The sequence below is a fragment of the Elephantulus edwardii genome, unplaced genomic scaffold (genome assembly GCF_000299155.1).
Source record: "Elephantulus edwardii isolate Elephantulus edwardi_28Jun2011 unplaced genomic scaffold, EleEdw1.0 scaffold00212, whole genome shotgun sequence".
NCBI classification, from domain to species: Eukaryota; Metazoa; Chordata; class Mammalia; order Macroscelidea; family Macroscelididae; genus Elephantulus; species Elephantulus edwardii.
Genome location: NW_006399962.1, coordinates 1,809,283 through 1,834,925, shown reverse-complemented (window position 1 = coordinate 1,834,925; position 25,643 = coordinate 1,809,283). Strand labels below are relative to the sequence as shown.

General features: G+C 47.9%; 2 protein-coding genes across 4 annotated transcripts in view; one reads left to right on the top strand and one right to left on the bottom strand.

Annotated features, from left to right (window-relative positions):
* The window catches only part of AGAP2 (ArfGAP with GTPase domain, ankyrin repeat and PH domain 2), a 24,069-nt gene extending 8,171 nt beyond the window's left edge, over positions 1-15,898 (bottom strand). Inside the window, exons 1-12 of one of the 3 annotated variants that reach the window (XM_006897566.1) lie at positions 15,644-15,898; positions 8,906-8,964; positions 8,116-8,203; positions 7,851-7,936; positions 7,584-7,731; positions 4,743-4,877; positions 4,308-4,417; positions 2,435-2,593; positions 2,199-2,285; positions 2,015-2,119; positions 1,458-1,620; positions 1,153-1,272 (exon numbers count right to left, since the gene is read on the bottom strand). In XM_006897566.1, the coding sequence (XP_006897628.1) occupies positions 1,153-1,272; positions 1,458-1,620; positions 2,015-2,119; positions 2,199-2,285; positions 2,435-2,593; positions 4,308-4,417; positions 4,743-4,877; positions 7,584-7,731; positions 7,851-7,936; positions 8,116-8,203; positions 8,906-8,964; positions 15,644-15,803 (1,420 nt within the window). In that variant the 5' untranslated portion in view covers positions 15,804-15,898. Of the gene's footprint in view, positions 1-1,152; positions 1,273-1,457; positions 1,621-2,014; positions 2,120-2,198; positions 2,286-2,434; positions 2,594-4,307; positions 4,418-4,742; positions 4,878-7,583; positions 7,732-7,850; positions 7,937-8,115; positions 8,204-8,905; positions 8,965-10,622; positions 11,782-15,643 lie in introns of those variants that run through there. The other 2 variants (XM_006897564.1, XM_006897565.1) reach the window with 2 other exon arrangements.
* A 7,757-nt stretch (positions 15,899-23,655) lies between these two features.
* TSPAN31 (tetraspanin 31) lies at positions 23,656-25,642 on the top strand (the record flags this gene model as incomplete). Its single annotated transcript, XM_006897669.1, has 4 exons — positions 23,656-23,742; positions 24,225-24,392; positions 24,969-25,049; positions 25,550-25,642. Coding segments are annotated over exons 1-4 (405 nt in total), but the record flags the coding sequence as incomplete, so codon positions are not given.
* Position 25,643: the final 1 nt, after the last annotated feature.

Sequence of the window (25,643 nt, the reverse complement as noted above, 5' to 3'; positions counted from 1 at the left end):
CACACACACACTTAGGGGAGCTCTAGTGGCCTAGTGATAAGAAACTGCACTGCAATCCTAAAGGCACGAAGTTCAAATCCACCAGTTGCTCTGCGGGAGAAGGATGGATACTATCCCATGTGATTTACTGTCTCTGAAAACCCGCTGGAAGGTCAGCTGTGGGTCAGTTCCAACTCGATGGTACACAACAGCAACTGGTAGCTTAGTGCTAAGGAACTGCACTGACAAACCAAAGGCATGCAGTTTGAATCACTAGTTGCTCCCAGGGGGAAAAGAATGAGTAATCTCCTCCCTTGTGATTGACCTCTGAAAATCCAGTGGAGGGTCAGCTATGAATCATACCAACATGTATGTATATATACATGTGTGTGAATTTTAGCCTTTAAAATTTTTACATTAGAAATAAAAATGTAAGGGAGCTCAGGTGACCTAGTAGCAAGAAGCTGTACTGCAATCTCAGAGGTATGTAGTTTGAATCCACTAGATGCTCTGCTGGAGAAGGAGGGGCAACCTCCTCCTGTACCAGTCAGATCTGAGTTGATGGTACGCACACAAAAAGTAATAACAAAAAAAAATTTTAAAAAAGATTAAAAAATGTAAGTGGTTTTAATAAAAAGAAAAATCATATACATTTTCAAATATAGTAAAAACCTGTGAAAGCCAGAACCTGTTAGAGAAGGAAAATTTCTTATTTTCACTAAAATGAGTGATATAAAAGGGGAAGGAGTGTACCGGCCAAAGGCAGAAAACACTTGTAAGACTTGGAAAAACAAAGCAGTCCTGTTGGGTGTCACAGGTTTTATAGTATTTCAAACCCTAATAGCTGCCTATGACATAAGCTGGACAATGTTCTTGGCAATTTGCACCTCAGAGCAGCCCTCTGAGGTACAATCATTAGTTCCATTTCCCAGAGAAGAGAACTGAAACCTAAAGAGATCAAGTAGTTTGCCCTGATGGTAAGAGGGGATTCAAGTCCAGGCAGTTTGCATCTAGAGCCAGTTTGTCTTAACAATTATGATAAACACTAGGTACGTGGCATCGAGTAGATGCTCAGTGTATTCACTCACAATCATTCCCACCACCAAGATTCCACCTGTTTCATCTCCCACTCATCTGAATCTGCAAGAGAGTAGGTGGAGGGAGAAGCCTCACCAGTGCTGAGGGCTCGGGCCAAATTTCGGTCTGGCTTCAGCAGGTGTTTAGATGTCTGGTCTGGCGGTGGCTGCAGAGAACTGGGGCTGGGACTCGGACTGGGAGTGGGAGTGGTGGCTTCTATCAGAAAGGAATAAAGAAAACCTCAATGAGTCATTCTCTCATGGCTTCATTCCCCCTGTGTTCCCTCTTCACCACCTACTCTCCTGCTTGTCCAGTTAAGCCCCCAATTCCCTGCTACCTCTTCCTTTTTCCCTAGCCCTGGATCCTCTCCTGACTCTTTGTCACGAGCCCAGTGCACTCACCAGGGCCTTCACCCATCTGGACAGTACTCATGTCCTTGACCAGCCCATTGATGCTGGCTGAGGGACCAAAAGCAGAAATGGCTCGCGGAGGCCGCTTGCCAGGGACTTTGACTGTTGTCCGTAGCAAGTCCATCTCCTTGCCATGGGTACTGTGGATGTAATCCTGGAGGAATACAGGGACCAAAGGTATAGAGAAAGTTGAAGTCCTTGGTGGTGCTGGGAATCAGTCAATAATATGCAATAGAGGGAGTTGACCAGATGGGGATGAGCTTCTTAAGGATGGGCCCACCAGACTTAGCCCAGCATTGCCTCCTCCAGGAAGCATTTCCTGAATGTAGGCCATGTCTCCCTCCTCTGTGCTCTCCCACTAGATTATGAGTTGTTCAGGAGATGTATTTATTTCTACATCCCTAGTATAAGTACAGGTGAGGGTCCAATACAGACTCAACAGGAATAGGACTTCCCAGGAACAATGTGTTTGTCAGGGGCACAGACTTGCAGAGCTGGAAGGGAATCCAAGGCCAGTCCATGTGGCCCAGCAGGTCTCTGCTACTCACGTTAATGCTGGGGTGGTAGAGTAGGAAACCATTACTGGACAGAGTAACATATTTCTTCTTCCATTCTTTGTTCAAGGAGTTGCCACTTCGCTTTAAGAGAAAGCTCTGGGGAGTGGAAAGATGTGTTGGAGACAGCCAGCTGACACCAGCCACCCCCTTCTCCTCTAGCCCCATGACTACCCACCTGTTTGATGGGGATAGCCCGCCCACTCCCTGTGGTCTCTCCTCGACTGTCCAAGCTCCGCTTCTCAGAGTCACTGCCCCGACGGTTCTAGAATAGTTACTTGTATTAGATAGAGGGTGTGAAGAGGGATACAGAGATAGGAAGACAAAGGAAGAAGAGCCCAGTAGAATGGCTTAAGAGCATGGGAAGACGGGAAGGTAATGGGCAGTAAGACAGGGAGTCAGCATGTACAATACCGCAAAGAGGCTGGTTCTGCGTTTGGCGGCCCGGTGCAGGGACCCAGGAGTGCTCAGTCCAGCCACTGCAACTGCCTCAGCTCGGAGTTCTCGGTGACCAACGTTGGGTGAAGATGGAAGAGAGGAAGAGTAATCGCTAGTGTGGCCTCCATTACTAGCCTGGGGACGGAGAAAGGAGTCAGCAGAACAGCTAAGATGCTCCCACCAAGCTAGAGTTATATTTGGTTATGGAGAATCAAAACCATTCCATCACTATTAATAAGATCATTAACAGCAAAAATCCTCACTGACATTGGAATGTGTTCTGTGTCGTCATGTCAAGTATGACTCATAGCAACTCTAGGAACAGCAGATCTGAACCCTGTCCTATCCTGTGCCATCCTCACCATCTCTGATACCCTTTGAGATAGTGCCCATTGCTGCAATCACTATGTCAATCCATCTGGTTGAGGGTCTTCTTCTTTTTCACCAACTCTCCACCTTTCCAAGCATGATGCCTCTTTCCAAGAAACAGTCTGTTCTAGCAACCCGCCCGAAGTATGTGAGACAAAGCTTTGCCATTTTTTGCCTCTAAGGAGCATTCTGGCTGCACTTTCTCTAAGAGGTATCTGTTCTTTTGGCAGTCCCTGGGATACTCAGTACTCTTCTCCAACACCACAGCTCAAAGGCATCAAATAATTCTTCTTCTGTCCTTACTCATTATCCATTTCTTTTTTTTTAAATTTTTTAAAATAATTTTAATGAACATTTACAGAGAATTTGGATTTCCATTAATTCATTGCTGCACTTCTCTCCCCGCCCAGCCCTCTCCCCCGACCCCAGTTCGCTCCTCTCTTTCAAAAGTAAAAGAAAGACTCCCTCCCTGGTACACAATCCCCCCGCACCCCTCCCACTCTTGTGGACTCTTGTGATAACCTTAATACCCTATCATACATCACTTTTAAATTATTCACTCCCTCATCTGTTTCAGTGCAGTATACACAATTTATCCAGTTTTTCTCAGTCTTACCCCAACTAATATCAATCAGTCCCATTTTACAGCAGTGGCACCATGCAATATTTGTCCTTTTGTGACTGAGATATCTCACTCAGCATAATGTCCTCCAGGCTCACCCATTTTGAATAATATTGCATGAGTTCCTTGTTTTTCAATGCAGCATAATATTCCCTTGTGTGAATATACCACAGCTTCTCTATCCATTCGTTTGTTGATGGGCACCTGGGTTGTTTCCAACTCCTTGCTATTGTGAACAGAGCTGCGATAAACATGGGTGTGCATATATCTGCTTGAATGTCAGTTATGGTCTCTTTGGGATATATTCCCAGTAGTGGAATTGTTGGGTCAAATGGTACCTCTATTTGCAACTTTTTGAGAAAGCGCCATACCGCCTTCCACAGTGGTTGCACCATTTTATATTCCCACCAACAGTGAATAAGGGTTCCAGTTTCTCCACAACCTCGCCAGCATTTGTTGCTTGCTGTTCTGTTAAATTTGGCTATTCTGACTGGGGTGAGATGATATCTCATATTTGTTTTGATTTGCGTCTCTCTTAGAGCTAGGGATTTTGAACATTTCTTCATGTGCTTGTTGGCCATCTTCATCCATTTCTCAGATGCATAGTGCTTTATATTTTACAAAAGTTAATTTCACAGCTACATTCCTGATAACTTAAGGAGACTAAATGTCTTGCTCAAGGATACTATACTTTCTCAAACAGTGGATTCCCACTTTGTACACAGAGTGCCACTGCTATTTCCCTCTGTTCCTGTGACCCCTTGCGTGACCTTATGCCCTGGCCCTATCCTTGGGTCCGCAGCCCCTCATCTTCTGCATCTTTATAGCCCCTTGGAAGGCCCTGAAACCCTGACTCACCTGTCCAGCTACAGGGGTAGAAGCAGCCGAATGGCTTGGGGAGCTGGGTAGGGACTTGCAGGCAGCCAGAAGCTGTTGTTGTTTTCGTAAAGTCACCACTTTTTGGGCCACTGAAAGGAGCAGGAGGGGACAAGACATGAGTAAGAAAGACACCCCATGCCAGCATTTGATACCCAACTTGGAAACATTCCTAGAAGATAATAGGAGCTTCCACCTACTCATCACTGTGCTCCTAAGCTACCTATAGTCACACCAGCACTTCCAGCCCTGAAAGACCATGACTATTAAGCACACCTTCTTTGACCTCCCTCATCTCTCCTCCCTCCCATGGAAACTAATTTCTTGCCTCTTAGAAAGAGTGCCGGATTCCCATCTCTAAAAATATCCCCGGCCTATAGGTCCCCACATCTTACACATACTAGAGATCACACTCACCCTCCTGGAAGACCCTGTCCACGTTGAGCCCATAGGTTGCACAAGTCTCATAGTAGCTGCAACGTTTCATCTCCGCACACAGAGCTCGGGCACGAGCGTCTCCCACAACCCGAGGGGAGGAGGCACTGATCCTATCTGAAGGAGTTGGAAAAAGGCAGGACTGGAAAAGGGGACCCTTCCTAGTTCTCATACTTTCCTCTTCCTTGTACTCTAATCCCAAGCAGGACCCACAAGGACAGGTTGAGAGAGAATACTCTTGCTATGATTGCGTGGAATGGAGTATGTACATCCTTTCTGAGTATACTTACATACTCAGCTGTGGTTTGGGCAGACTGGTGGACTCTGGATAGATCTTTTCTCTGTTTATATCTTCAAATAATATACTAGAGGTAAGTAGAGCTTTCTGACAGTCTGTGATGGCTGAGGCTCCCAAATGATCACCACTCTGCTCTGCAAATCCACTGAACGATAGGGTGGACACCAGAGTGCTAACAGGGAAAAAAACTGACTGTTCATGGGTAACAGGTGGAGTGCTCACTGCAAGGGAAACCTGGAGGCAAGCAACAGGTGGAGACAGGCACCTGCAGGCTCAGCAGACAAGTAGAAAGTGCTGCCAACTTGACACAGGCGGATACTGGGGAAAACCTTTTCATGGCTCTAGTGATGAAGTTAGCTCAGGTGGCTTGTTGTTGTTGTTGTTGTTAGCTGCCGTCAAGTCAAGTATGACTCATAGTGACTCTATGAACAAAAGATCTAAACCCTGTTCTATCCTGTGCCATCCTCATCCTTTCTGACACACAAGAGCCCACTGCAGCATTCACCATATCAATATACCTGGTTGAAGGTCTTCTCCTTCGCTGACCTTCCACCCTTCCCAGCATCATGTCCTCCTCCAAAGAAAAGCCCCTCCTAGAAATATGCCCAAGGTATGTAAGGTAAAGCCTCATCATTCTTGCCTCCAAAGAGCATTCCAGCTGCACCCTCTCCAAGTATATTTGTTTGTTCTTTTGGCCGTCCATGGGATGTTCAGTGCTCTTCTTCAACACCACAGATCAAAGGCCTCTCTTCTTCTTCCATCATCCTTATTCATTGTCCAGCTCTCAGATGCATAGTAAGTGATCTGAAAGACTATGGTCTGAATCAGATACACCTTAGTCCTCAAACTGACATCATTACTCCTCAATAATTTGAAGAGGACCATAACTGCATATTTTCTCAATGCATTGTGTCTCCTTTTTCCTGACTGCTAGTACTATGGGTGTTAACTGTGGATCCAAGCAAGATGAATTTGTTGACAGTTTCAGTCTCTTCTCCATCCATCATGATGTTGCCTATTGATCTAATGGTAAGAATCTTTGTTTTCCTGACATAGAGACGCAATCCATACCAATGGCTGCATTCCTTGATCTTCTGCAACAAGTCCTTCAAGTTGTCCTCACTTTCAGCAAGTGAGGTTGTTTTATCTGCATAACACAGGTTATTGATGAGTCTGCCTCCAATTCTGATGCCACATTCCTCTTCATAGAGTACAGCTTCTCAAATAATTTTCTCAGCATACAGATTAAATGGGTATGGAGAGAGAATACAACCTTTACACACTTCCTTTTTAATTTTAAACCATGCAGTGTTCCCCTGCTCTGTTCACACAACAGCTTCCCGGTCCAGGTATAGGTTTTACATGAGCACAATTAAGTGCTCTGGGACTCCCATTCTTCTCAATGGCACCCACAACTTGTTAGGGTCCACATAGTCAAATGCCTTTGCATAGTCAATAAAGCACAAATAGACATTCTTCAGATATTTTTTACTTCCAGGCAGGAACCATCTGACATTAGCCATGATATCCCTGATGCCACAGTCTCTTCTAAGTTCTGCTTGAACTTCTGGCAATTTCGTATCTATGTTACTGTTCTAGTTGTTTTTGAATGATCTTCAGCAATATTTTGATTGCATGTGATATTAATGATACATGTGATATTAATGATAGTGTCATTAATGTCACATGCAAGTGGCTTAGTAGCAAGGAATTGTGTTCCAATCAAAGGCAGGCGGTTTGAATCCAATCTGCCAGTTGCTCTGCAGTATAAAGATGGGCAATCTCCTCCCATGTGATTTACTACTATGAAGACTTGCCTTTGAGTACATAACAAAGAACAACAGTAACAAGGCTGGACACCTCAGAATCACTAGATTGGAAATGAAAATGTTTTATTCCCTCTTTGTTTTCCCTTTGTTTTTAGACAAGCTCTTTTAAAAAAGGCTTTCTATCTATACTATATAAGATAAACCAGTTACCATTGATTCTAACCTATGGAGACGAATGAGCTGCAAAGAACGACGCACTGTACAGAAGCTGTGACTGTTCAAAAGCAGATTGCCAGGTCTTTCTTCCTAGGAGCCTTTGAGTGGGCTCAAACTGCAAACCTTTAGTAGTAGCCAAGCGCTTATATATGCATCACCCAAGGACTTCTCTGTAGCCACATTAAATGAGTGCACATCAAGATTTCAAAAGGAGTGGAGAATTGTGTCTCCCAAAGAGGTGGTATCAGGAATCAGTGTGAGAATGCAAAGGTGGTAACATCTCAAGAGAGGATTAGAGACTGCTCTTAGAGCTGCTCCCTTCTCTCTAGAACATCCCTTTTTCTCCATGTAACACTAAACCAGTTGCCATCAGTTGAATCCATCTCAAACGTAGGGAAGTTAGATCGGCTTAATGGTTCCTTATTTGGAGACCTGCCCTCCCCATTTCCTAGGAATGCAGGAATCCAAATGTCCTTTTCCTCACCTTACCAAACCTTCACCCATCTGGCTTTCTTTGGGCTTCATCTGCTCTCTCCTTACCTTGTGTCCCCACCAAGGCCAGGGCCAGGCCTCCCCGGCCCTCCCCACGAAGGGAGCTCAGCTGCCCATGGAGACTGCTCACAGCCTGGAAACTGTTCTCATCTTCCAGACTGAAGACGAAGATCACAGCGTCTGCCCAGCCTGAGAACTTGTGGTGGGTGAGAGAAAATGGAGAGTCAGACAAATCTACTCCTCTGGGATGTAAGAATCCAGAGCCCTCTCCCTTGGCCAGTGCTGACTCTTGCCAATCTATCACCTCGCCCTCACCTTAGCATCAGGTGCCCCAGCTTCCTCTCGGATCAGCACCAGATGTGTCTGTCCATCCACCAGCATCTCTTTCTTGTGCTGCTCACCTGAATAAAGGGGTTGAAAGGGTAGGAGGCCAGGAGTCACAGATCACCAAGCCTTTCCAAGCTCCTGAAACCATAGCTATCATGGGTTCATCCTTCCCTATAGTCTCCACACTTGTATAGTCATTGGTCCTAGATCTCTAATCCCAACCCTTGGCTTACTGTGGCTCCTGAGAACTCACTCTCTGTCTTCTCCAGCACCTGGTATGAACCAGTCAGGAATCGGTGGATGAGCGATGACTTCCCACTCCTAGTATCACCCAGTACACCCTGAGAGAAGGGATGTGGTACAGAGAATTAAGAGGAAGCAGGATACTTGGATGTACTCCAGAAAACCTAAAAGGAATGACACTGTTAAATTATCCATGAAGGAGCCTACAGCCTGATGGTCAGGTGAAAGCAATTAGGTGGACTGGGGCATGAATGTAGCAAGAAATTATCCCAAACTTTAAGACCATAAAGCAAAGACTAGCACCCTATCAGTAATTCAGTCAGTTTGTTTTACTTAGGAAGTGTGTGTGTGTGTGTGTGTGTGTGTGTGTGTGTGTGTGTGTGAGAGAGAGAGAGAGAGAGATATGTCACAGCCCCTAAGCAATACTTAAAAAGTTTTACCAAATTCTAGCTAATAGAACATGAAGGACTAAAGGAGAGATTGCAGCAATGAGAAGCACATAGAGAAGGTAAAGTTGTGAGAATGTTTCAAGCTCCAGGATGGTGCTATGAAGTAAAGCTTGGAACTCTATTCATTTGAGTTTGACCTGCTTCTGAGAATTAACATTTCCATCCAAGCTGTATTGAGTCACCTCTCCCCATTGGGATGAACCTGGTTCAAAGCCTTGCTCTGCACGTTGACTCCCAGGAGAACTGGCAACTATTTTGCATTCTCACACAGAAAGGAATGATAAAGGGGAACAGGTTGAGCCAGCAGAGGATGACAGCTTCACCAACAGACTAGGGGGCTGGGTTACCTACCAGGCGTAGTTCAGGAATGGAGCGGCTCAAAGTCCATTCCTGGCTATTGACCACAGCCTCTGTAATGGAAGAAGGGCAGTAAGAGGGGAGGTTATAGTCCCTAAAGGACTCCAAATCCTCACTCATCCTTCCTCTTTTATGGCTACCCTTAGTCCCAGTACCAAGAGGCTGGAGTGTGTGGAGGGGACGGGACTGAGAGTGGTCCTCAATCCTCCCATCCCAGCCTTTCTCCCCACAGCTGTTGCCGCCGCTCAGTGGTTGCTTAGCAACGAAACCAGCAAGACAAAAATACTTCAGTTGGCATCTCCATTAAAGCACATCCCCAATCGTGGGTCCCTGCCCCAGACCAGAGGCCTGGGACTCTGACAATGGCTGAGTTCTTCCCTCGGGTAGGGGAACGGATGAAGGGCTCCTTGTCCCCTGGTCTGGGCAAATCCTGGGAGGAGGGGCTGGGCTATGAAGGAGGACATCAGTCCTCCTCTACCTCCATTTCACAGGAGAGAAATTGAGGTGAAGGCTTTCCTTCCCCCTTTTCAAGGTCATCTGCACGGTGGGCCCTGCCCCCTCCCCACAGTCCAAGAGATGGAGATTTTCCTATGATTCCCCCTTCCACAGTCCATAAGCGACCTCCACAAGATTATTAGCACAGAAAGGTTTCATTCCTCAGGCGAGTGAAGCTACAGGCCAGAGGGGAAAGGACGCTCCTTCCGCCCGCCGGGTCCAGCCCCCGCGCCTGACACTGGCCGGACGTTCCCGGGGCGCTGCAGCTGCGGCGGGAACTCTGGGATCCGGAGCCATCTGCTCCCACCCGCTCCAGAGCCAAACCCCGGGGCCGCCCCCGCTCCCGGACCCGCCTCTCCTCCGGGGAGTGTGAACCGAACCAACCAAAACCTCCACCTTTCTCCTCTAGGTGGGAAAAAAGAGACACTATCCCCCCAAAACCCCCTCTAAACCTTCCCCAAATCTCTTCCCCAGCCTTCTGGGTTAAGAACTGCCTGTGCAGCAGTTCTGCTCCTGACTCACTCAGGGTCAGCCCCCCATGGATTTCAGCGCCACTTTGGGGCATGGGTGGGCCTTGGGGAAGTGAGGCTTCCAATATTCCTTCTCGTACTTTACATTTAAATAGTCAGCACGTTCTGGCCCCCACACACTCCTGAACCGCTCACTCCACCTTCACTGCACGCAAAGAAGCAATCTGTTCCTCATTCCTCAAACTAGCCGGCTCTCAGCCCTGGTGAGAACTTGCTCCTGGCCACGAGCTGCCTGCAAAGCCACTGTCATGACACTTGCCCCAGGGTTTGGGGAAAACTGAGGTTTCCTCATGTCCTCCACTGCCAGTGTCCCTCTGGACAAGGCAAATCTATGGAGACACTCGGAGGGTCCACGAGAGGCTGGAAGTGAAGCCTGGCACTTCTTCCATAGGAACAGTTTCCCTAGAAGTAATTTCCTATCAAGAGCACTGTTTTCCCAGAAAGCCCTGAGGCTGTCTGAGTCCCTCGGAAATCAACTGGTCTCACTTGTTCGCACAGTTCAGGTAGCTGCTCACACCCCTTCAGGAATTCTCTCTTTTTTTTTTGTCCTGAACCTTTGCAGGGAAGTGAACCCAATTCATCTACCCTAAGAGAGAAGTTTCTCTAGCTCAATGCTGCACCTCAACCGCACTGTGCTTTGCCAGTACCCGCCCTTCCCTGTTTTCGGGGGCCCTGGCCCCACTCACTAGGAGAGGTACGGAGCTCTGCTCCCAGTAGCTCTCGGGACCCGCTGCCAGAAGACAGACCCGGAGTTGTGGGTGGGGGCCCGGAGCCAGGAGGCCCCCCTGTGCTCTTGGTGAAGATGCCGCTGATAAACTTGAGCATTTTTCGGTCACGAGTGGATGCTCTGCCCCCCTCCCGGCCCCGTTTCAGACCCGGAGCTGGAGGTTCCAGCGTGATTGGAGGTGCAGGCCCGAGGTGCTGCGCGGAGGCGGCGGCAGCAGCAGCCGTTGGAGCCTGTGTTGCTGCGACTGTGAGCGGAGGAGGAGAACCGGCGGGTGGTCCTGGGTGCAAGTCACTGTTGTCCAGCGTCTTACTTTTGCCTTTCCGAGGGGACAGCTTCCCACGGGCTCCAGGCCCAGACCCGGCTGCACCCGAGGTCGCGGCTGCAGCGCCCCCTCCTCCGGCAGCCGCGGCGGAGGCAGAGGCTCCTCCAGTCCCGGCGCTGCTCTTTGACCCCTTGACCCTGGGCTTGCCCTCGCTTTCGGGCCATGACAGGCGACTTCCCGCGCCCTTGCCCCCTCCGGCTTTGGCGCCGCTCGTGGTCACGGTCTTGCAAGGCTTGGGAGCCGGCGGAGGAGGCGCCACCTTCAGCCTCCGGCTGCCCGTGCCGGGGTGGGGGGAAGATGAGCCCGGGACGCCGCCGCCCGTTCGGCCTTCGGGCTCCGGGCCTCCCCAACTAGGGCTGCTGAGCAGGGGGCGCCGGGAGGAGGGGCCGCCCCCAGGCTTGGCGTCGGGGCTCAGCCCCCCGGAGAGGGGAGGCCCCGGGGGCGCGGCCCAGAGGGAAAGGCGGCGTCCGGGAGCCGGGGACACCGGGCGGGCTGGGCTGGCCGGAGCCGGGGACAGGGCTGGGGGCTCTGCGCCCCCGGCTCCCGCGCTGCTAGTGCTGATCCACAGCGCATCCTGCCGGTGGAAGAGGCGCTCGTGCCGCTTCTTGCCCGGCTCCTCCGCGCCTCGGGGGCTTCCCGGATCGCCGGCAGCCTCGGTGCCCCTGGCCCCAGGAGCGCTGGACGCGGCTGCAGACGGAGACGGTGGCGGCGGCGGCACCGACTCGAGCTTGACCAGAGTCAGCGAGATGAGGTAGGTCGTTGTCCGGCGCTGAAGCGCGCCCGCGCCCCGGCTCATGGGGCCCCGAGACCCCCGAGCTGGGGAGGAGAGGGAACTCCCCCGGACTGCTTCAGGGGGGCCCGGCCATGGGGCTGCCCTTCTCGCTGCCCCCAGCCCCTGGACCCTGCTGAGCCCTCGGCCCGGCTCCGCTGTCGCCGCCGCCTCCGCCGCCTCCTCTTGCGCCCCCCTCCCATCACACGGGGCGCCCCCTCCCCATGCTCCCCGCCCGGCACTCCCACCCCCTTGGAACCCCGGGACCTTGGTGCTGCTCCAGGGAGGCGCGCCGGACAGCGTACCCCGGTCTGGGTGGGGGCACAGAGATGGGCGAGGGAAGGCGGGGTGGACAGTAGTGGGGGCAAATGGGGGAGAGGGAGGGAATGGGGGCAGAAAGGGGGAACTGGAGGCAAGGGGAGAAGAGGAGCCGGTGCGGGGGAGGCAAGGATGAGGGAGGGGGGCTCCAGGGACCAGGGTGGCGGAGGAGGCAGGAGAAAGGGTCGTGAGGAGGATGGGGAGCCAGAGGGGCTGGCCGTGAGGGGGATTCGCAGGGCGCAGGGAGGATGCTGGGGATGGAGATACAGGCAGTGGAGGGGGAGGAAGGAGGGAAGCGAGAGGGAGGTGGGAACCCACGGGTCTGGGGTCTAGGAGGGGAGGGGAGGGGCGTGAGATCCAGGCGAAGGGTCCGAGGGGGCTCGCCGGGGCTCGACTCGGTCCGGATGCTCGCTGTGTCCGGGCGCTCCCCTCACATTGAGGAGGAGGCGGCCCCCGCCCCCCCCAACCCTATCTTTTCCCCCCACCCCTCCTTTCCAGCAGCAAAGCTGTCTGCGAAGGCGGCGCAAAAGCCAGGACTGGATTCCCCTCCCAAATCCTGGGCTGGATTTCCTGGGATTTGGACTCACCTACTCTAACAAGCAAGCCCCCTCCTCTCTCATCCCATGGTTGGTAAGTGCGACAGTGAGTGGGGCATTTAGGGATAGGGGTGAACGTCGAAATATGGGTGCACAGGCTGCTGAGAAAACTGAGCAAAGTCAGGGTCACTGTCCGTTTTGAGGAAGCCAAAGTAGGAAAGTAGGGAATACTGGAATATCTTTCCCAGGTCCCCTCATCTCCCCCAGGTTCTTGTAGGAGTTCTCTTTCCCTTGACCCAGAGCGCGCGCGCGCGCGCGCACACACACACACACACACACACACACACACACACTAACAGGGCCTCGACCTGAGCCCGACTGTCCCAGAGTGAACTTGGAAAATGTTCCCCTGGGACGGGGACAAGCACGTAATCTAGCAGGGTAGGAGGAAGAGGGCTGAGAGGGAGAAATCTGGGGACTCAGGAAGCCCAAGCCTGGGTGAGTCTACGGATCCAGTCAAGGTGGAGAGAGAAGGGATATGTCTACGGATTGACAGCACCCGCCCCCCAATACCAAAATGCATCTGGTTTCCATAGCAACCACAGCTCCGAGAGTGCCTCAGAAACAGCGGGGATAAGCAGTAAGGAGAGAGATCCATGTGTGCAGAGGGTGGGGAACCCAATAGAGGATGTTGGGTTAGAGAAAGCACCATCCTCACACTTGGTTACCCACATGTGAGGGTTTAGCTCCCTAACTATAAGAACACCCCGCCTCAGTTTGAAGCAACGGGAGTCCCCCCTTCTTGAGTTTCCTTTCAGTCTCCTGAGGTTTTCTGGATCGAGTGGGTGGGATTCTTTTAGAAGGTTAAGGAGAGAGTAGGTAGAGAGAATGGAAAACATCTGCTCTGAGACACCCCCCCCACCACCACCTTGCTAGGGACCTTGGCATCCTTTGTTACCTTTTGCCCAGCGGGGGCCAAAAGGTAAAGAAAGGGTTAGCACTGCGAGGAACAGAGGCTGGGACCTCTGTTATGGGAGGGGAGAGGACAGCGAGGCCTTGGAGACCCCTCGCTGGGATCTGGGAGGCTCAGCGTTCCCCTTATTTGGCGTCCCACCCTCCTGACGCAGCCTAGACTATAATAAGTGCGGCCGTGGGCGGCTCTTGGAGGCAGGAGCCGGCGGCGTGCTCGGCCGTGGGGGGTGAGGGTAGGGGGCGGAACCCGGAGGTGGGGCGAATTTTGTTCTCACAGAGGCCTGTACTCAACACCTAGATCCTGTTTTGTAAGCCAGTGGCTTCTCCTGACCATCCTCCCAGGCACAAAGTCTAGAACCTGGTTGACACCATCTCCTAGACAGGGGACCCTTCAGGGATATCTGCCTGGAAGGTGAGGGTAAAGGATTATTGTTGGTACTGACTGAATTTCCCTTCCTTTGGTGACCTATCTCAGTTTCCCTTTCTGTTCAATGGCAACAGAATCCTGACTCTTAAGGAAGAACTGATGCAGGTCATGGAAGAGTGATGTTTCCTCTGAGATTTCAGCCTCCACTCATTACCCTTTCCATTTCCAGAGCTAAGCAGAGCACCAGGACCTAAGTAACCACCACAACCTTCTATTTTTCCTATAGGGCTGGGACTTAAGAGTTCCTACCTAAGAGGCAGCAGGAGGCTACTCTCCCTGGGACAACCTTTCTCAACTCCTACTGCAGTCAGCAAACCTGTTGCTGTTATCCCTGGCAGACAAGGGGTGAGGAGGCACACTAGCTTTAGAAGGACAAGGGGAAGGAGGAGACATAGAGACTAAACTCTTTCCTCTAGGAGCATAAACCATTCTTCCCTGAATTATGCTCTGGTGGTCTCCACCATCAGCGAGATCTAGCAATAGATGTCCTTAATGAATGGCCTAGTGGCAAAACACTGTGCTGCAATCCCAAAGATAAGCAGTTCAAGGCCACCAGCTGCTCTGCAGGAGAATAATGGCAGTATCCTCCCATGTGATTAACTGCCTCTGAAAACCCACCAGGGGGTCAACTATGGGTTGGTTCCAACTCTATGGTATGTAAAAGCAACAACAATGAATGAAAAATCTACTGATTTCCCAGATGGGTAGCTAAGAATGGAAAGGGCTGAAGTGTTTGGACACTGCTTATATGATGGGAGATGTGCTTTTCCTGGTCACTTTCCATGGGTAAAGTAGCCTGCTTCTGTTAGGCCTCTTGTCACCTCAAAGGTGAATGAGATAAAAGTAGACTGGAGATGACCTCCAGTTCCACCATTTCTCTAGTGATGAGGCCTTGTATATGGAGAAAATCTGCTCCTGCCAAAGCCCCACCACAGGACTGAAGACTGGGGTGGGGGCAAGAGGATGTGGCAATCGTGTTGCCATGGCAGCACTTCCTCCCTGTGTTGTCATCACTTGCTCTAATGACACTAGGGAGGTAGAGCGGAAGGTGTATGTCTTGGGAGTGGGGGCTGGTGGAGAAGACAGGAACAGGAGCATGGGGAGGAGAGGGGACCAAGAAGAATTCTGGGTACTAGTCTGCAGTTCAGCCAAACAGAGCATGCTGTGAGTGTTAGTGTGGGCTCAGGAGCCTGAGCTTCTCAGCATCATGTATTTCAGTTTGTGCGTGGTTTTCTCTGCAGCTGGAGAACAAGAGGTCACTGATCCTTAGTGGGTCCTGGGAATGAGTACAGTGTTCAGTCTCAGAACCTCTTGCCCCAAACGGCTTCCTGCTCTGGATTCCTCCAATAGGGACCACATTTACTATTGGTCTGTCACAGTCTTTCTCACCAATGTTCACCCACCTCTACAATATGATACCCTGGGAAAAGCATCTGAGTTGAGGAAGGAGAAAATAAGATCTTTCTCCTATCTTGCTCTATCCACCCCAAATCTCTTCTCTTCTAGAGCCCACCTCCATCTTGGGGACTAGGAAGTAGCTGACTGGGAAATGATGTACAACCCTTCAACCCAGCTAGTCTTCCATGCTGACACCCTATACACTGAAATTGGGAGATGTGCCCCCTTTTTTTGTTACCTTGTATGCTGTCGAGGGAGGCCTGGATGTTGTCCCGTAGTTCAGGGTCGCTCACTCTCTCTGCAAACTTCCTGAGGCGGCTCAGAGCCTGCTTGGCCACCTCATGTCGTCTGACTTCTGCTCTTACTGTGGCTATAGCGAGCTGCCTCTGGGCATTCATGGTGCACGGACCTGTCTTGCTGGGCTAACAGCAGTCTTTAGCCCTGAAGCCCATGGCTCTGCAGACCCCAAACCCCATCTCTCAGAAGGCCCCTTTTGCTGTGCCCCAGAACTCCAGTCTCTGCCCACCCTTCCGTCTGTCGGCCTCACTTCCTGACTGGTGAGTTTCAAACCCACAGTTTGAGACTGCACTACCTCCTGTACCTCTCACCCCCTCTAGTGTTGGCCTGTCAGTGGTTCTCTAGCCAGGTGAATGAAGATACCTTAACAAATGTACCAGGGATTCCTGTGGGAAGTAACTAATTAAGATGAGTGTTGGTTTTTGAGAATGTGGCAAGCCAAGTCCCAGATGCAATCTCAAACTCTTACAGGAATACACACACACTTGGTATAGTCCTGCATCTTAGTTTACAGTTGTTCTCACTATTTATTCTGTGTATCCCAGCAAGCCCTGTATACTTACATCTTACAATGAAACTTAGTCACCCATTCCACTGACCAACCAACCTCCTGCTACTTAAGGGACCAAGTAGTTATGGGGAGACTGTAGAGGAGGATGCTAATCTATAATCAGACCAAAACACTTTGTTCTGTGTTCAGTTACATTTTTCCCCCCACAATAATTAACCTACAACAATTAAAGGCACTCTGCTTATGAAATGTGTTAAGGTTAAGTTGCTAGTCGAAAGGTTGGCAGTTCGAAAGGGAGCTTTGATGGCATAGTGGCAAGAAGCTGTGCTGTATCCTGAAGGTGTGTGGTTAGAATCCACCAGATGCTCCGTTGGAGAAGGGGGGGCAATCTCCTCCTGTGGTAGTTGGATCTGACTCGACAGTACAGAACAAGGAAAAAAAGAGAGAGAGAGAAAAGGTTGGCAGTTTGAATTTACAAGCTGCTCTAAGGGAGATTCTATTGTTCGTTGTTGGACAATGCATAGGGATGACAGAAGAAGGGTTGATGCCTTTGAGCTGTAGTGTTGGAGAAAAACACTGAACATCCCATGAGCAGCCAAAAGAACAAACAAATATGTCTTGAAGAAAGTATAGCCAGACTGCTCTTTGGAGGCTGCACCTCACATACTTTGGGCATGTTGCTAAGAGGGGCTATTACTTGGAGAATGACATGATGCTAGGAAGGGTGAAGGGTCATCAGGGGAAAGGAAGACCCTCAACCAGGTGGACTGATGCAGTGACTGCTGCAGTGGGTTCTAGTGTGTCAGGAACTGTGAAGACAGCACAGGGTTAGACAGGACAGGGTTCAGAGCTGTTGTTTATAGGGTCATTATGGGTGGGACTCAATTTGATGGCACCTAACAACAATAACAACAACCAAGGGAAAAAGTTGAAGCTGTCTCCTCCTGTTGAGATATACAGCCTTGGAAACCTCATGGAAGATCACCGTCAGTGTGAACTAACTTGACAGCAATGAGTCTGGTTTATAAAACTAAACAATTTATAACATACTTTCATAGATATCATCCTTATGAAAGTCCTGAGGGGTAGGACTATTGTTCCCATTCTGCAGAAAAAGAAATAGTCTCAGAGAGATCAGGAAGAAGTGAAATAAACATTTGGAGTCAGTCTTCTGGTTATAATTCTGATATCCTTTCCACTTAATCATATATAACCAAGATTCTTGCCAGTCAATCAGTCCCCTTCTCTCTAAATCCACTGAGCTCTAGAGGCTTAAGGATAAGGAGTGGTTTGAATCCATGGGAAACAAATGCATAATCTCATTGCAATTTACAACCTCTGAAAACCTAGTGAAGGGTTAGCTATGAATCATTTCTGATTTGACAACACGTAACAACTAAACCCATTGTATTCCCCTTAACTTAGGACCTGAAAGTTAGAAGAATAGATGAGGAATTGAGGACAGAATAAGTGTATGGAGGGAGATAGGCACATGGGATGTTGATATAACCACTTTTTTTCAAGACTCCAACCTCTATGACTCTGCCAAAAATGCCTGATCCCCTCGTATCTTCTTGATATTGACTTAGGAAGTACTGAAGATCAAACTATGTGTAGATGGAGATAAGGTAATTGATGTTGTGATTACCAACAGGCACCTATAAAATGACCTGAATTATAATAACTATAACCAAAATTAGGGAGATCTGGTGCATAGTCAGTAGGGAGCTAAGGTGCCTCACTGCCAGTTTGAATTTGCCAGGGACTCTTTACGAGAAATATGGACTGCAATTTGTAAAAACCTGCTGGAGGGTAGGTTAGCCACTAGCTGCTTTTAACTTGGTGCCAATGAGTTGAGTTGTTGCAACTAATATTTAGTGTGCCATGTATTGTTCTAAGCATTCTACATAAATTAATTAATTAATTTAATCCTCACAACCACCAAGAGAGTAGTATGTTGTTATTTAATTCCATTTCACATAATGAGGAAAGACAGTTTAAGTAACTGGGCAAGGGTTCCACAGCTAATAAATGATAAAGTTGGAACCCATACAATTTTACTCTTAACCAGTAAGATTATACTGCCATTACCTTGTGAAGAGAATGACATATGACCTCTGCTAGCTCCACAAGGGGGAACTGACCTCATCAAACAGCATCCACAATACAAAACCAATTCCCATGAAGTCAGATATACTGTGCACTCTTGTACCTACTTCTACTAATTCCAAGACCAATTCTATTTCTCTGCTAGGTCCAGAATCCATTAAAGTAGTTATTGACTTCACAGGATCATACTCACAACTATGGGGTTTATTGGGGAAGTTAACAAGTTACAACTTAGGTTGACAATAAGATACAATTTCTCGGTCAGGACAGTCTATATATAAGGCATGCTTACAGGTCCTTCAGCCTGGTGGCTTGACATCAGTGTTACAAAGCTCTCATTGGGTAAAATAAATATATGAATAGACATTGTATGTATGACAACAGCTCAGAATAAGAGATCATTGTAAAGAGGTACGGGAGGCAGGTAATTGTGCAACAATGAATGAATATTTTTTTAAATAAGTGAACTGGAGAATGGGGAAAGGAAGGTAAAAGGGTAAAATGTACAACAATAAATGAATGAAAAATATATATATACAAAAAAAGCTCTCTTAGTCCTGCCCATTATGGCATCTCTTTTTAGTCTTCCAGAAAGCTTGGACAGAGGTCCCTGGCTCTGGGACATCAATCCCAAGGTCAGCTCTGTCTCACATTAGTCTCTGTCCCTCTATTGTTGCTGTTGGTGTTCTTATGTACGTTCTAGACAGACTGGCACCGAAGCCTCTGGCCCTAAAGGATGTGTTGCATTCTCTGCTGCTGCTGCTTTGCTAGTAGTGAAATTCCCAATCTCTACTGCTGAGCCTTCTCAATTTAAACCTGGTGTAATAGCCAAACTGGCCATTTCCACCATAGATAGATTAACACAGCTTATTTCGCATTCTCAATCGGCCAAGTGGTGAAAGTCAAAGCAATAACCTAGGGGATCCATTTTGAATGACATACCTACTATACCACAGTGTTTATGCAGCCACAGGATCTAAGTGTAACCAGTTTGGATCATTCAGTAGGATGGGAAGGAAAAGGATTTTCATTTGTTCTAGAAGAAATTGTTCTTTTACTAGGGGTACTATCCCTTCCCCCATTCCTATAAAAAGATCTGTGTCTTAAAGTACTTGTTGTTGTTGTTGTTGTGTGCCGTCGAGTCAGTTGTGACTCATAGCGACCCTATGTACAACAGCCCTAAACTCTGTTCTGTCCTGTGCCAATCGCACTGTCTCTGACACTCCCATCCCGATTATCCCAGTCACTGAATCAATCCACCTCATAGAGGGCCTTCCTCAACTGCGCTGTCCCTCCACCCTCCCAAGCACAATGTCCTTCTCCAAGGACCGGTCTCTCCTCACAACATGTCCAAAGTATGTTAGGCGGAGCCTCAGAATCTTTGCCTCCAAGGAGCCACCCGGTTTAACCCTTTCCAGGACAAATCTGTTTGTTTTCCTAGCAGTCCATGGTATTCTCAATACTCTTCTCCAGCACCACAGCTCAAAGGCATCAATTCTCCTTCTATCCTCCTTTGTCATTGTCCAACTCTCTGATGCATAAGAAGTGATTGCAAAGACCATGGCCTGTATCAGACGCACCTTAGTCTTCAGAGAGACACCATTGCTCTTCATTATTTTGGAGAGGTCCCTAACAGCAGCCTTTCCCATGGCAATGCGCCTTTTAATTTCCTGGCTGCTGGTGCCAAGACTGTTGACTGTTGAGCCAAGCAAACTAAAGCTGTGTACAATCTCAATCTCTTCACCATCCATCCTGATGCTGCCAATTGGTCCAGTGGCGAGAATCTTTGTCTTCTTGACATTGAGTACAAAAACCTTAAAGTACTTATTAAAGAATAAACATTTATTGATCAACCATCATGCTCACACCAGAGTGAAAATGAGAAGTCTGGTGGCTTGTTGTGTGTTGTTATGTGCTGTCGAGTTGCCTGTGACTCATAAAGACCCATGTACAAACATATATCCTGAAACCTGCTCTATCCTGTGCCAGCTTTATTGACTCTGACACACCTGCTTTCATTATCCCACTGAATCAATCCATCTCATCTATGGTCTTCCTCTCTTTCTCTGTCCCTCCACCCTTCCAAGCGTAATGTCTCTCTCCAAGGACTGGTCTCTCCTTGCAACATGCCTGAAGTATGTCAGAAGAAGCCTCAGAATCCTTTCCAAGGAGCAGCCTGGTTTCACTTCTTTCAGGATGAACCTGTTCATTCTCCTGGCAGTGTAGGGTATATTCAACACCCTTCACCAGCACCACAGCTCAAAGGCTTCAATTCTCTTTCTTTTTTTTTTTTTTTTCAATTCTCTTTCTATCATCCCTAGTCATTGTCCAACTCTCTGACAAACTGTGCTGGCAAACTAAAGACATGTGGTTCAAATCCACCATGGGGAAAATGTTACTGAATACACAAGTTTATGCACGTATGGCTTTGTCACACACAGGAGTAGACAGACCCAAGCAACTTAGAGTCTCTTCTGAAAGCCCACTGCAGAGTCAGCTATGAGTCAGTTCTGACTTGACAGTACATAACAACAATTTTCTTTCGTATATATTCACATTATTGACTCTTTCTCTGTTCAATACCTGTACACTGAGCAAATAATCTGAGGCACTGGTTTATATGAAGAACATGGTATCAGAATTGGATGGAAATGAATTAAAACCTGCAATATACAGATAATAAAATTTTCAAGAAAACTTGAAGCATTTACTGATGAAGCTCAAAGACCATAGCCTTCAGTATGACTTACACCTCAACATAAATAAAAATCCTCACAACTGGATTAATAAACAACATAAATGGAGAAAAGATTGAAGGTATCACAGATTAATTTCACTCAGATTCACAATCAATATCTATGGAAACAGTAGTCAAGAAATCAAGCACATAGGGAACTCTGGTAGCCTAGTGGTAAGAATCTGTACTGCAATTTAAAAGGCACATGGTTCAAATCACTAGATTGGAGAAGGAAGGGAGGAGCAATCTCCTCCTGCGCCAGTCAGATTTGACTTGATGGCACACAATAAGAAAAAAGACTTCAAGTACATGTATTGCAATGGATAAATTTCATCCAAGAACTTCTTTAAAGTGCTAAAGAGCAAGTTTGTCACTTTGAAGATTAAGGTGTGCCTGACTCAAGTCATGATACTTTCAGTGGTTTCATATAAAGTTAGAAGGGGTCGTGGTACTAGGGATATTGTAGCTTAATGTTAGAGGATTTTAGCTGAGAACAGGGAATACCAGAGGAATGTCTATCTGTGTTTCATTGATTATGCAAAGGTGTTTGACTGTGTGGATCATAACAAAATGTGGCTGACTCTGAGAGGAATGGGAATCCCAGAACACTTGATCGCGCTAATGTGAAACCTATACTTGGACAAAGAGGCAGTCATCATAACAGAGCAAGGAAACACTGCATGGTTCAAAATTGGGAAGGTTGTATGCCAGGGATGTGTCCTGTCTCCATACCTTTTCAACCTGTATGCTGACGAGATTATCTGGGAGGCTGGGCTCTATGAGGAGAAATGTGGTGTCCGGATTGATGGAAGATCTGTCAACAATCTGCATTATGCAATGACTCAACCCTGCTTGCTGAAACTGAGGAGGACCTGAAGCGCTTGCTACAGAGGGTCAAGTACAGCAGCCTTCAATATAAGTTGAGGCTCAGTGTACAGAAGACAAAGATTTTCACCACTGGACCAATTGGCAGCATCAGGATGGATGGTGAAGAGATTGAGATTGTTCACAGCTTTAGTTTGCTTGGCTCCACAGTCAACACTCTTGGCACCAGCAACCAGGAAATTAAAAGACGTATTGTGATGGGAAAGTCTGCTGTTAGGGACCTCTCCAAAGTACTGAAGAGCAATGGTGTCTCTCTGGAGACTAAGGTGTGTCTGATACAGGCCCTCCATGGTGTTTGCAATCACTTGTTATGCATCAGAGAGTTGGACAATGACTAGGGAGGATAGAAGGAGAATTGATGCCTCTGATCTGTGGTGCTGGAGAAGATTATTGAGAGTACCATGGTCTGCTAAGAAAACAAACAGATTCATCCTGGAAAGGGTTAAACCGGGCGGCTCCTTGGAGGCAAGGATTCTGAGGCTGCATCTGACATACTTTGGACATGTTGTCAGGAGGCTACTGGTCCTTGGAGAGGGACATCATGCTTGGTAGGGTGGAGGGCAGGCGCAGGAGGGGAAGGCCATCTAGGAGGTGGATTGATTCAGTGACTGGGATAATCTGCATGGGTGTATAGGAGACAGTGAGATTGGCACAGGACAGAGCAGAGTTTAGGGCTATTGTACATAGGGTCGCTATGAGTCGCGAGCAATTTGACGGCACATAACAACAACATATAAAGTTGGACAATGAATAAGGAAGGCTGAAGAGTTACTGATGCCTTTGAATTGTAGTGTTGGTGAAGAGTATTAAATATATCATGAGCTACCAAAAGAGCAATCAAAGTGTCTTGGAAGAAGGGCAGCCAGAATTCTCCTTAGAAGCAAAGATGTTGAAACCTGTCACTCAATACTTTGGCTATATTATCAGGAGGGGCCAGTCTCTAGACAAAGAAATCTTGGTAGACATCAGTGAAAACGAGATCCTCAACGGAATGAATGGATTAGTACAGTGACTGTAACCGCAGAGATTGTGAAGATAGTGCCAAATTGAGCAGTGTTCCAAATACATTAAGTAGACACCTCCATGACATTCAACAACAACAACAACAACAACAACAATAAAGCTGTGCCTAGCTCTGGACCTCTGTGGCCAGGCTAAATGTCTCAACATCCTGTTTCATTGTCCGTTCTTGAGTGTGGCACAATACCAACAAACTACTAGCATCATCATGCGGTCACTTTAGGTCAGTAGGAAAGGGGCGGGAAAGGACATTCCCACGACAGGAGGAACTCTTTAGATGGCCTCTTGAAGCTCCACCCTCTCTTTCTTCACGAGTTTCTTCAGAACCTTATCCCTTCAATTAGCCCTCTTCCAGGTGCAACCACAGAACCTTCCCTTCCTGTCCAAGATTTTAAAATTTAGGATCTGGTCCCTACGAGACTATCTATACGCCCAGTCCTCAGTATTAAGTTTCATCCAATGAAAATCCTTAAAAAGCGGTTGGAAGGCGGTTCAGTAACGTAATGCATATTGATTGGCATTGTGGCCATCGACGTCTCGGATTAGCCCTGAGTTTCGCCAATCCAGAAGGAGGGGTGGGGCGGTGCACGCGCAGAGGCTTGAGTTTGGCTGGATTAAATTTAAAGAGATAGAAGGTAATCGGGGGTCCTAGAACACGGTTCGGAACACCTTCCCCCTAGTTCCTGGGACTACTTCAGTCTCCAGAGCTGGGAAGATGATTTGTGGAGGCTTTGCTTGCTCCAAGAATGCGCTGTGCGCCCTCAACGTAGTCTACATGGTGAGGTTTTGGAGATGGGGAGGTGCTTCAGGGCCAAAAGGCGACAGGGGAGAATCTCCAGGGGACTTCCGGTGGTGAGAAGGATTCTGGAGTTTCTCGGAAGATTCTAGGGAATTTCCGGTGAAGAGGGAATTCCTGGGAACTTCCGTGGGAAGAGGGGAGACTTCCGGTGATAAGTGGATTTGCTGTGGGGGTGGGGGAGATAAGCATGTGAATGAAAAACTCCATCTCTCTGGCCTCTGAACCTTTCTCCCAAAAGACAAGTTTCTGTATTCATAGGCTCCCATTTCCCCTCATTTTTGCTACGTGAACTCTGATAGGAGCCTCTTGTAGGCAAACGCACCTTATCAGAGTACCTCTCCTTTCTACTCCACAGACGCTCAACTTGATGCTTCGTTTCTACCTGGACGCCCTAGTATGACAGTACCACATGCTAGTAAATCCGAGATGAAGCTTGCACTAATTAATTTTGTTTTCTGTAGCTGGTGGGATTATTGCTCATTGGAGTGGCTGCTTGGGGGAAGGGCCTTGGTCTGGTGTCCAGCATCCACATCATTGGAGGAGTCATTGCTGTGGGAGTCTTCCTCCTCCTTATCGCAGTAGCTGGGCTGGTTGGTGCTGTTAACCACCACCAAGTTCTGCTCTTTTTTGTATCCTAACCTGAAGTGATGGGAGAACTTGAGCTAGCAGGAGGGTAGTTTAGGAAGAGATGGAGCCTCAGGCACAAGTGTCACCTTCCTTTACACAGCTGAAAATTTGGGTTTGACATAGTTGTAGTTCTTACATGAATGAAGACCAATGGATGTATATTTTATAGTCAGGATATAAAGGACTCTATTTCGTGCTGTTGAGTTGGAACTGACCCATCAGCGGGTTTTCAGAGGCAGTTTAATCACAAGGTTTAATTAAAGTTTAATTGCCCATCCTTCTCCCACAAAGCTGGTGGTGGATTCAGAAACCCTGTGCATTCGGGATTGCAATGTAGGTTCTTATCAGTAGGCCACCAGAGCGCCCTACTAGTTGTAGAACATACTATACCATCAGATTTTTGAGAGTAATTTTTAACATCCAGGTCTTATTTTTGCCTTTGTTCCCAATTAATGCATTGGTCAGTAATCATTAATGTATCTTGATGGCATGTTTGATCAATTTCAGACTGCAGAATTTAGTAGAAATTTATCTCATCACCTTTGCAACTGTTTTTTTTCCCTAACTCTTACTCTCAGTACATGATCATCCTTGGTTTTGTCTTAGTCTTCCAGTTTGGAATTTCTTGCTCATGCCTGGCTATTAACAGAAGCAAACAGGTAAGGGGACACCTTTGTAAGCCCTTTTTAAAATAACCACCACCACCAAATCATTAACTCCCCCACTTCTGCCTGGTTCCAACGTCTCAAAAACCATTTAGGCTTATTAATTCCACTGTTAAGCCCTTTGATCTCTTCCGAAGTCTGACTGTTTTGACGAAGATTTAAGGGAGTCTAATATGGGGGAGCTCTGGTGGCTTAGTGTTAAACAGCTGTACTGGCACATGGTTTGAACCCACCAGCTGCTCTACTGGAGAAAGATGGGCAGGCTCCTCCCACAGATTCGCAGCCTCTGAAAACTCACTTGATGGTCAGCTATGAGTTGTTCCTGACTCAGGGACACCTAACATGATGAGTATTACCTTATCTCCATAATTTCAATAGTATACATTTTGATGTTTCTGAGGAATGTTACTGTGTTAATGTAAGGACTCTGATTGAAACCAGGCTGGAGGAAGGTATTTGTTTTCAAATCTACTTCTTCCTGTCCTTATATTCAGACAGATCTCATCAATGCTTCTTGGTGGGTCATGAGCAACACAACCCGGGATGAACTGGAAAGAAGTCTTGATTGTTGTGGCTTGTTCAACCTCA